The sequence below is a fragment of the Leptodactylus fuscus genome, chromosome 7 (assembly GCF_031893055.1).
Source record: "Leptodactylus fuscus isolate aLepFus1 chromosome 7, aLepFus1.hap2, whole genome shotgun sequence".
Taxonomy (NCBI): Eukaryota; Metazoa; Chordata; class Amphibia; order Anura; family Leptodactylidae; genus Leptodactylus; species Leptodactylus fuscus.
The window spans coordinates 148,032,994-148,045,489 of NC_134271.1; the positions used below are offsets into that span (position 1 = coordinate 148,032,994).

The 12,496-nt window shown below is 43.4% G+C and overlaps 1 protein-coding gene across 1 annotated transcript in view; it reads left to right on the forward strand.

Annotated features, from left to right (window-relative positions):
- Window positions 1-782: 782 nt before the first annotated feature.
- The window catches only part of LOC142214632 (SLAM family member 5-like), a 54,503-nt gene continuing 42,789 nt past the window's right edge, over window positions 783-12,496 (forward strand). The window contains exon 1 of the mRNA XM_075283570.1: window positions 783-846. Coding sequence (XP_075139671.1) covers window positions 783-846 — 64 coding nt within the window. The remainder of the gene's footprint in view (window positions 847-12,496) is intronic.

Genomic DNA, 12,496 nt, shown 5'->3' on the forward strand with positions numbered 1-12,496 from the left:
TGCCACCAATTTAATGTCCCCCCTCCACCTGCACCCAGTTTAATGTCTCCCTACATCTATCACCATCTTAATATCCCCCTTCATCTGTCACCAGCTTAATGCCACCTACATTTACCATCAGTTTAATGTTCCCCTTTATCTGCCACCAGCTTAATGCCCCCAACATTTACCACCAGTTTAATGTTCCCCTTTATCTGTCACCAGCTTAATGCCCCCAACATTTACCACCAGTTTAATGTTCCCCTTTATCTGTCACCAGCTTAATGCCCCCTACATTTACCATCAGTTTAATGTTCCCCTTTATCTGCCACCAGCTTAATGCCCCCTACATTTACCATCAGTTTAATGTTCCCCTTTATCTGCCACCAGCTTAATGCCCCCAACATTTACCACCAGTTTAATGTTCCCCTTTATCTGTCACCAGCTTAATGCCCCCTACATTTACCACCAGTTTAATGTTCCCCTTTATCTGCCACCAGCTTAATATCCGCTTTATTTGACACCAGTTTAATTACCCCCCCACTTTCTCACACATGCTATCTATTCTCTCCTCCTTACCTTCCATCAGTCTGCATTCCCAGCTTCGTCTCTCTGTGTAACACCGCACTCTCCTGTATTATCCATTATAGCTCCACCCACACAAGAGTCTGATCCCATGGTCATGACATTATCAAAGGTCCTTGAGTCCACTAGGATTAGCATCTACCTTTACCATTTAGCCTTTACCCTAACCAAGTTTGTTAACAGCAAAACACTTTAGGACAAATTGTAAGCTATCCGGGATGACGGGACAGAAGATTAAAATCGGGATTGTCCCGCCGGATCTGGGACGGTTGGGAGCTATGCGTATAGAATTCACAAGGAATATACGGTGGACTGGTTCATTACAAGCGGAAAGAAATAGACAAGCCAAACTTTTCCTGAATTCATCAGCCAGTTCCCTGCCGCCACTTCCAGGGCTGGGGTTGGGGGGGGCAATTGCTCATGGCCCCAACCCACACAGTGGCCCCCCAATTTGCTCTGCTATGTTAATATATGGTGTTTTTTCGGAGGTAAGTGGCATGGATAGGACACATAGCAGAGAAGGAGGAAGCTCTGTTCCTCGCTCTTCAGAAGGATATGCTGATTGGAGGAGTGGGGATTCTTTTTGGTGCTTCACTGATCAGCACAGTTGCCCTGCACACAGACCACGCTCATGTCATTGATAAAGCTCCTGCCTTACTTCACCGGATTGCTGTCTGGGTTTGTAAACAAGTACTTACAGCTTCCTTGGGATTTTAGTTTATGCTCCCTTATCCTTGTGCTTCAGGAGGGTTATAAATCATCATGGGAAAGCTAATGGCCACAGCCAGTGGCGTAACTAGGAATGGTGGGGCCCGTGGCGAACTTTTGACATGGGCCCCCCCCCCCAACCGATACCAACGCCAAAGACCTCGACCGACCCCTCCTCCGCACTCTATTATGCCCCATAGCGGCCCCTGCACACAGTATTATCCCCCATAGTGGCTCCTGCACATAGTATTATCCCCCATAGTGGCCCCTGCACACAGTATTATCCCCCATAGTGGACCCTGCACACAGTATTATGCCCCATAGTGTCCCCTGCACACAGTATTATCCCCCATAGTGTCCCCTGCACACAGTATTATGTCCCATAGTGGCCCCTGCACATAGTATTATGTCCCACTAGCTTTTACCCGCGACTTCGTCTGCGGTGAGTTGAGAATTGGGTGGACACAGACGTGTGAAACTGTAAAAGTGCTTTAAAAAGTTTGGTGGGCTAGCAAATGTGATTTGATGTGTTATATTGTGTATGTTGTGATACAGACAATGTGATGTGTTATACAGCCTGTGTACAGGAGTATACTGTATATGTATCAGGTACTGTATATAGCAGTGATAGGAGATACATGTAATATATAGTATATACAGCCTGTGTACAGGAGTATATATGTATCAGGTACTGTATATAGCAGTGATAGGTAATACATGTAATATATAGTATATACAGCCTGTGTACAGGAGTATATATGTATCAGGTACTGTATATAGCAGTGATAGGAGATACATGTAATATATAGTATATACACTCACCGGCCACTTTATTAGGTACACCATGCTAGTAATGGGTTGGACCCCCTTTTGCCTTCAGAACTGCCTCAATTCTTCGTGGCATAGATTCAACAAGGTGCTGGAAGCATTCCTCAGAGATTTTGGTCCATATTGACATGATGGCATCACACAGTTGCAGTCGCAGATTTGTCGGCTGCACATCCATGATGCGAATCTCCCGTTCCACCACATCCCAAAGATGCTCCTCTATTGGATTGAGATCTGGTGACTGTGGAGGCCATTGGAGTACAGTGAACTCATTGTCATGTTCAAGAAACCAGTCTGAGATGATTCCAGCTTTATGACATGGCATTGCATTATCCTGCTGAAAGTAGCCATCAGATGTTGGGTACATTGTGGTCATAAAGGGATGGACATGGTCAGCAACAATACTCAGGTAGGCTTTGGCGTTGCAACGATGCTCAACTGGTACCAAGGGGCCTAAAGAGTGCCAAGAAAATATTCCCCACACCATGACACCACCACCACCAGCCTGAACCGTTGATACAAGGCAGGATGGATCCATGCTTTCATGTTGTTGACGCCAAATTCTGACCCTACCATCCGAATGTCGCAGCAGAAATCGAGACTCATCAGACCAGGCAACGTTTTTCCAATCTTTAATTGATCAATTTCGATGAGCTTGTGCAAATTGTAGACTCAGTTTCCTGTTCTTAGCTGAAAGGAGTGGCACCCGGTGTGGTCTTCTGCTGCTGTAGCCCATCTGTAGCCTCAAAGTTGGACGTACTGTGCGGCGTTCAGAGATGCTCTTCTGGCTACCTTGGTTGTAACGGGTGGCTATTTGAGTCACTGTTGCCTTTCTATCAGCTCGAACCAGTCTGGCCATTCTCCTCTGACCTCTGGCATCAACAACGCATTTCCGCCCACAGAACTGCCGCTCACTGGATGTTTTTTCTTTTTCGGACCATTCTCTGTAAACCCTAGAAATGGTTGTGCGTGAAAACCCCAGTGGATCAGCAGTTTCTGAAATACTCAGACCAGCCCTTCTGGCACCAACAACCATGCCACGTTCAAAGGCACTCAAATCACCTTTCTTCCCCATACTGATGCTCGGTTTGAACTGCAGGAGATTGTCTTGACCATGTCTACATGCCTAAATGCACTGAGTTGCCGCCATGTGATTGGCTGATTAGAAATTAAGTGTTAACGAGCAGTTGACAGGTGTACCTAATAAAGTGGACGGTGAGTGTACAGCCTGTGTACAGGAGTATATATGTATCAGGTACTGTATATAGCAGTGATAGGTAATACATGTAATATATAGTATATACAGCCTGTGTACAGGAGTATATATGTATCAGGTACTGTATATAGCAGTGATAGGAGATACATGTAATATATAGTATATACAGCCTGTGTACAGGAGTATATATGTATCAGGTACTGTATATAGCAGTGATAGGAGATACATGTAATATATAGTATATACAGCCTGTGTACAGGAGTATATATGTATCAGGTACTGTATATAGCAGTGATAGGTAATACATGTAATATATAGTATATACAGTCTGTGTACAGGAGTATATATGTATCAGGCGCTGTATATAGCAGTGATAGGAGATACATGTAATATATAGTATATACAGCCTGTGTATAGGAGTATATATGTATCAGGTACTGTATATAGCAGTGATAGGAGATACATGTAATTATATAGTATATACAGTCTGTGTACAGGAGTATATATGTATCAGGCGCTGTATATAGCAGTGATAGGTAATACATGTAATTATATAGTATATACAGCCTGTGTACAGGAGTATATATGTATCAGGTACTGTATATAGCAGTGATAGGTAATACATGTAATTATATAGTATATACAGCCTGTGTACAGGAGTATATATGTATCAGGTACTGTATATAGCAGTGATAGGAGATACATGTAATTATATAGTATATACAGCCTGTGTACAGGAGTATATATGTATCAGGTACTGTATATAGCAGTGATAGGAGATACATGTAATATATAGTATATACAGCCTGTGTACAGGAGTATATATGTATCAGGCACGGTATATAGCAGTGATAGGTAATACATGTAATATATAGTATATACAGCCTGTGTACAGGAGTATATATGTATCAGGTACTGTATATAGCAGTGATAGGAGATACATGTAATTATATAGTATATACAGCCTGTGTACAGGAGTATATATGTATCAGGCGCTGTATATAGCAGTGATAGGAGATACATGTAATATATAGTATATACAGCCTGTGTACAGGAGTATATATGTATCAGGCGCTGTATATAGCAGTGATAGGAGATACATGTAATATATAGTATATACAGCCTGTGTACAGAAGTATATATGTATCAGGTACTGTATATAGCAGTGATAGGAGATACATGTAATTACAATGTGATGTGTTGTATTGTGTATATATATAGTGGAAAGCTATATGTAAATGTGAGTGAGTAGAGTGAGGGCTACTCCTGAGGTGACAGTAAGGAGTGTGCAGGCAGGTTGAGGCAGGAAATGGCAGGCAGTGTGTGTGAGTCTATAGCTGGGGCTAGGAGTCCTGCTTTTGTGAGTCTCCTGCTAGGAAGCCATGTTGTTTAGTGGCACCAAAAGTAGCCTGTGACTCAATCCTAAGGGAAAACTATGTTTGTGGAAAATTGCACGCAAATCCGTCCAGGCGTTTTAGCGTGATTGAGGAACAAACATCCAAACTCACAAACATCCAAACACACAAACTTTCACACTTATAATATTAGTAGGATAGTGGCCCCTGCACACAGTATTATCCCCCCATAGTGGCCCCTGCACACAGTATTATCCCCCCATAGTGGCCCCTGCACACAGTATTGTACCCCATAGTGGCCCCTGCACACAGTATTATACTCCATAGTTGCCCCTCCACACACTATTATGTCCCCATAATGGCCCCTGCACACAGTATTATGTTCCCATAGTGGCCCCTGCACACAGTATTATCCCCTATAATGGCCCCTGCACACAGTATTATGTTCACATGATGGTCCCTGCACACAGTATTATCCGCCATAGTGGCCCCTGCACACAGTATTATCCGCCATAGTGGCCCCTGCACACACTATTATGTTCCCATAGTGGCCCCTGCACACAGTATTATCCCCCATAGTGGCCCCTGCACACAGTATTATACCCCATAGTGGCCCCTGCACACAGAATTATAGCCCATAGTGGCCCCTGCACACAGTATTATGCCCCATAGTGGCCCACAGTATTATCCCCCATAGTGGCCCCTGCACACAGTATTATTCCCCATAGTGGACCCTGCACACAGTATTATGCCCCATAGTGGCCCCTGCACACAGTATTATGCCCCATAGTGGCCCACAGTATTATCCCCCATAGTGGCCCCTGCACACAGTATTATGTCCCATAGTGGCCCCTGCACCCAGTATTATGTCCCATAGTGGCCCCTGCACACAGTATTATCCCCCATAGTGGCCCCTGCACACAGTATTATCCCCCATAGTGGACCCTGCACACAGTATTATGTCCCATAGTGGCCCCTGCACCCAGTATTATACCCCATAGTGGCCCCTGCACACAGTATTATCCCCCATAGTGGCCCCTGCACCCAGTATTATGCCCCATAGTGGCCCCTGCACACAGTATTATCCCCCCATAGTGGCCCCTGCACACAGTATTATGTCCCTTAGTGGCACCTGCACACAGTATTGTACCCCATAGTGGCCCCTGCACACAGTATCATGTCCCTTAGTGGCCCCTGCACACAGTATTATAGCCCATAGTGGCTCCTGCACACAGTATTATCCCCCATAGTGGCCCCTGCACACAGTATTATGTCCCATAGTGGACATCCATAAACAATTATTATACTCTGGGGTCTTTTCAGACCCCAGAGTATCGGAGACCCGGGGGAATAAAAACATAAAAAATGACTGTTTCTTACCTGTCCCCGGCTCCTATGCTGTCTTCTCCACTGCCGTCCTTCTTCTATGATGTCGGACGTCTCATGAAGCAGGCCAGGTTCATGTGACGTCAGAGACGTCAGACAACTAGGACGGAGGCCTGGCAGGATCGTGGAGTAACACTGTTTGTTACATTCCCTTACCTCTCCCGGTCCGCTGATCATTATACTCGGGGGTCTGCAAAGACCCCCGATTATAATGATAGTATATGTGGGGCCCGCGGTGTCACTTACCGATCCTGGCCCAGCCAGGATCGGCAAGTAAATAGAGCCCATAATGGCCTATTAAACAAAAAAAAAAAACAGCGGTAGTGGCTGTCACCGGGCCCCCTAATGGCCCGGGCCCTGTGGCAGCCGCCTCCGCTGCCTCTGCAGTAGTTACGCCACTGGCCACAGCATTGTTGTATCATCACCATGTGTCTCATAGTGGCCATGTGGTGTAATTACAGCCTCATCCCATTCATTTCTATGAGACAGATGGCGTGCAATGTAAAAAGGGAAGAGGTCACGGAGCTTGCACAAGTGACACGGACACTATTAATGACTGATAAGTGGTGGCCCTTAGTGTTAGGCTTCCCCTGATCTCTTATTTAGCGATCTTGAGGATAGCTCAGCATTAAAAATAAACAGGACAAGCCCTTTAATGTAGAATCTGAAACTGAAAGCAAGTCATATCTTATCTGACACGTCTGCGATATGGAAACTATAAAATAATGCAGAATATGAGGGACATCCCAGTGACAGCCTGTATTAATGGTAGGTCCATATATTACGTACATGGTCACAGGGAGGGGTGAGCTGTGACCACCTATTGTCAATGGTGTGATCCTGTGTTATCTCTGTATCAGTGTTATCTGTTATTGTAATCCTGCCTGGGCTCATAATGGCATAACTGCTACAAAACGTCATCTCCACAGAACAGGAGGTGTCAGCTGTGTACAGGGCGCTGGGAGAAAACTGAAATATGGGGATTTCTTTTACAATATAGATCATGAAATATAAAACTTTGATTCAACAATGTTAGTAGATGATGTACCTCTCAGCAATCACATGGACCATAGGACCTACAGAGTGGGCATGCTCTGTCACCTGTCCACATGTAATTGTCTATGGAGGGGAGGAGGTGAGCGGTGACCACCTATACACAATGCTGTGATCCTGTGTTATCTCTAGATTCGGCGTTCCCTCTCTGCTCGGCACACTGTAGGGCAGATTGACTACTCTCAGTAGAAGCTCCATAATAGACTCCTCAGAATAGACTTGTGTAAAAAGTGGCCCAAACTGAGTGACCTTATAGGAAGCAGAGACTAAAGATACACCAGATTGATTATATACTCTCAGGTACTGTGATAAATCTGAGAAATGTCCAGTCTGACCAAACTTATTCTTATCTGGTTATGTGGGGACCAGTGGCGTAACTAGGAATGGCGGGGCCCCGTGGCGAACTTTTGACATGGGGCCCCCCCCGACACCGAAGATCTCGACCGAGTCCCTCCTACGCATTCCTGTGCGCTCTATTATGTCCCATAGTGGCCCCTGCACACAGTATTATGTCCCTTAGTGGCCCCTGCACACAGTATTATGTCCCATAGTGGCCCCTACACACAGTATAATGTCCCATAGTGGCCCCTGCACACAGTATTATACCCAATAGTGGCCCCTGCACACAGTATAATGTCCCATAGTGGCCCCTGCACACAGTATTATGTCCCTTAGTGGCCCCTGCACACAGTATTATACCCAATAGTGGCCCCTGCACACAGTATTATGTCCCTTAGTGGCCCCTGCACACAGTATTATGTCCCTTAGTGGCCCCTGCACACAGTATTATACCCAATAGTGGCCCCTGCACACAGTATTATGTCCCTTAGTGGCCCCTGCACACAGTATTATGTCCCATAGTGGCCCCTGCACACAGTATTATGTCCCTTAGTGGCCCCTGCACACAGTATTATGTCCCTTAGTGGCCCCTACAGGACTAAATACTGTCACCGCTGATCGCTATACCAGGACAAATTGTGGATAAAAAAAAATCTGGCCCTGTGCATTACAATTTAGTAACTCCATGTGCCTCATATTAATAGCAGTTAATCCCATCATCTCCCTCACATTAAGCCTTGTGTACCTCACCATAAGAGTTACTGATATGTGAGAGACATGGAGGTATTAATAAAGTATCTTCATTACTATTACCCCCAAATGTCTCACATATCAGTAACTCTTATGGTGAGGCACACAGGGGTTAATGTGAGTGACATGATGGGGTTAACTGCTATTACTATGAGGCACATGGAGTTACTAAAACACAAGTAATCCCCCCAAATGCCTGATAGTAATAAGTAACCCCAGTACGTACCTGTGTACCTGATAGTAATAAGTAACCCCAGTACGTACCTGTGTACCTGATAGTAATAAGTAACCCCAGTACGTACCTGTGTAGCTTCAGTTTCATTTTCCTAGAGCAGCTTCTTCCTCTTCTCTTCTGTGCTGGACGGCAGGGATAAGCCCCGCCTCCTCCTCTCATTGGTGGGCAGAGGACAGCAGAGAAAGGGAGGGGGGAGAGAGAGGGAGCGTCCTGCAGCGCTGACAGGAGCCAGAGCTGCAGCTCCTGTGTCTCAGCCGTTGCTGCAGCTTCGGGGCCCCCTGTTGGTGGAAAGTATTCCACCAACAGGGGGCCCCGATCATTATACTCGGGGGTCCGAAAAGACCTCCGAGCATAATGATAGCAGTGGTAGCAGCTGTCACCGGGCCCCTAATGTCCCGGGCCCTGTGGCAGCTGCTACCGCTGCTATGGTGGTAGTTACGCCACTGGTGGGGACATTGTATCTACTAAGCTTATCTGCAGGAACACTAAGTGGGTGTGGTATATATATAAAGTGTATATATATATATATATATATATATATATCTTACATCATACAAGCTTCCTTATTTGTGGCCAGTTAGTCATTGTGATAAAACTGAAGTCAGCTGATTTACCGCTATACTTTACATCATCCTCTATGATACATATGCTTGTATATAGTGCTATGGACGATGCTGATATAACCTGGATATCTCCTGTATATAATTACATCTGTACAGCTGGTATAACCTGGGTATCCCCTGTATATAATTATATATGTAGAGCTGGTATAACCTGGGTATATACTGTATATAATTATATATGTACAGCTGGTATAAACTGGGTATATCCTGTATATAATTATATATGTACAGCTGGTATAACCTGGGTATATACTGTATATAATTATATGTGTACAGCCGGTATAACCTGGGTATCTCCTGTATATAATTATATATGTACAGCTAGTATAACCTGGGTATCTCCTGTATATAATTATATATGTACAGCTGGTATAACCTGGGTATCCCCTGTATATAATTATATATGTACAGCTGGTATAACCTGGGTATATACTGTATATAATTATATATGTACAACTGGTATAACCTGGGTATCTCCTGTATATAATTATATATGTACAGCCGATATAACCTGGGTATATACTGTATATAGTTATATATGTACAACTAGTATAACCTGGGTATCTCCTGTATATAATTATATATGTACAGCTAGTATAACCTGGGTATCTCCTGTATATAATTATATATGTACAGCTGGTATAACCTGGGTATCTCCTGTATATAATTATATATGTACAGCTAGTATAACCTGGGTATCTCCTGTATATAATTATATATGTACAGCTGGTATAACCTGGGTATCTCCTGTATATAATTATATATGTACAGCTGTTATAACCTGGGTATACACTGTATATAATTATATATGTACAGCTGGTATAACCTGGGTATCTCCTGTATATAATTATATATGTACAGCCGGTATAACCTGGGTATCTCCTGTATATAATTATATATGTACAGCTGGTATAACATGGGTATATACTGTATATAATTATATATGTACAGCTGGTATAACCTGGGTATCTCCTGTATATAATTATATATGTACAGCTGGTATAACCTGGGTATCTCCTGTATATAATTATATATGTACAGCTGGTATAACCTGGGTATCTCCTGTATATAATTATATATGTACAGCTGGTATAACATGGGTATATACTGTATATAATTATATATGTACAGCTGGTATAACCTGGGTATCTCCTGTATATAATTATATATGTACAGCTGGTATAACCTGGGTATCTCCTGTATATAATTATATATGTACAGCTGTTATAACCTGGGTATATACTGTATATAATTATATATGTACAGCTGGTATAACCTGGGTATATACTGTATATAATTATATATGTACAGCTGGTATAACCTGGGTATCTCCTGTATATAATTATATATGTACAGCCAGTATAACCTGTGTATCTCCTGTATATAATTCTATATGTACAGCTGGTATAACCTGGTATACACTGTATAGTCTCTGCTTCGGAGCACTGAAGCCTGTTATTCTATTGTGTGTGACACTTAGGGAAGTGCTGTTATATTCTGTGGCTGAGGATGCTACGTAGGTGGGATATATGTGAGGTCATTACATAGCAGACTTTATATAGAAGTCTCAGCCTCTTTCATCTCAGTATCAGATATCCATCGCTTCCTCTTACACTGGAAATCTTCACTTCTCCCATTCTGTGATTATCAGACGGCGGCCGAGACCATGAGACCTTTATTCTGGAGCCTTATATTCCTTCTTCACATGACATGTGAGTTAAACATTTATTCCCATGTTATTACATGAGTTATCTTATATATATATATATTTGGAGAATCAATAATTCTAGAGACATATATATGCCAGCCAATGATCCGAGTAATGTGTCTGTCTGTTGGAGGGGAATATACAGAAGAGATGCTTACATATATACCTCTAGTATTACTGACCTATTATATACAGTGTATGGTATACTAGCTTTTACCCGCGACTTTGTCTGCGGTGATTTGAGAATTGAGACGTGTGAAACTGTAAAAGTGCTTTAAAAAGTTTGTTGGGATAGCAGATGTGATCTGTTATATTGTGTACTAGCTGGTACGCGCGACTTCGTCTGCGGTGATTGTAGCAGTGGGTATATACAGGCACGGGTAACGTTTTCGTACTGTGTATAAGGGATGGGATATGAAATGTAACTTTGTATCTTGTTGTTGCTATAATTCTGAGAATACGTGAGACTTTTGTGTTGAATGTAATTTGTATTTCAGCTGCTATACGGTGTTGTTATAATCTGTACATAGTGTCTTTGGGACAGAGGTATTACAGGTGAATATACTTCGATATACGACATTGTATGCTTTGTTATTTTCCGCCAGTACATGTAAGTTTTGGGCACAGGATACTCTTGAGCAGCCACATAAAGTCTGGCCCTGTGCATGACAGTTTAGTAACTCCATGTGCCTCTTATTAATAGCAATTAACCCCATCATGTCCCTGACATTAACCCTTGTGTAAGAGTTACTGATATGTGAGAGACTTGGAGGTAATAATTAAGTATCTTCATTATTGAGGTCTTTTATTAGTACCTCCATGTCTCACATATTAGTAACCTTTATATGGGGCACACAGGGGTTAATATGAGGGACATGATGGGGTTTATTCCTATTATTGTGAGGCACCTGGAGTTACTAACACTAAACTAATAACCCCAAATGCCGGACATTAATGAGAACAGTAATCCTATGTACCTGTGTGTTTTTCAGTTTCACTTTGCTAGCAGCTTCCTCTCCTCCTCGGGGAATGTTTGCAGGATGCAGACCACTATAGCAGGCACAGACCTGAGCGATTAAGCTCCACCCCCTGGGTTTCCTGCACCCCTCTCAAAGGGGAGTGTCCTTATGCCTCAGCTCTAGCACAGCACTGAAGACTCGGACTTCATTTAACTCTTGCAGGTCCTGTGCTGCTGGCGTGCCAGTGAAATATGGCAGGAGTGCCACTCTTGGCACGTGTGCCAGGGGTTGCTGACCTCTGCTGTAGAGGGTAATATGAATTTTGTGGCTTGCTATGGTCCAAAGTGTGTGAGATTGCAGAGATAGTGATGTGAGTTTGGGTTTTGTGGGGGTCCTGGGAAAAACGTATGTGCGCTATTGTGACGAAAAGTAGCCTATTGCGCAATCGAGTGTAGTGACTATGTTTGTGGAAAATTTCAGCCAAATCGGTGGAGCGGGTTTTGCGTGATTGAGGAACAAACATCCAAACTCATATTAATAGGATATGGACACTGCACAGTACCACTTCTCTTGTCTTGTACAGTATATATAGACACTGCACAATACCACTTCTCTTGTCCTGTATATATAGACACTGCACAGTACCACTTCTCTTGTCCTGTATATATGGACACTGCACAGTACCACTTCTCTTCTCCTGTATATATGGACACTGCACAGTACCACTTCTCTTCTCCTGTATATATGGACACTGCACAGTACCACTTCTCTT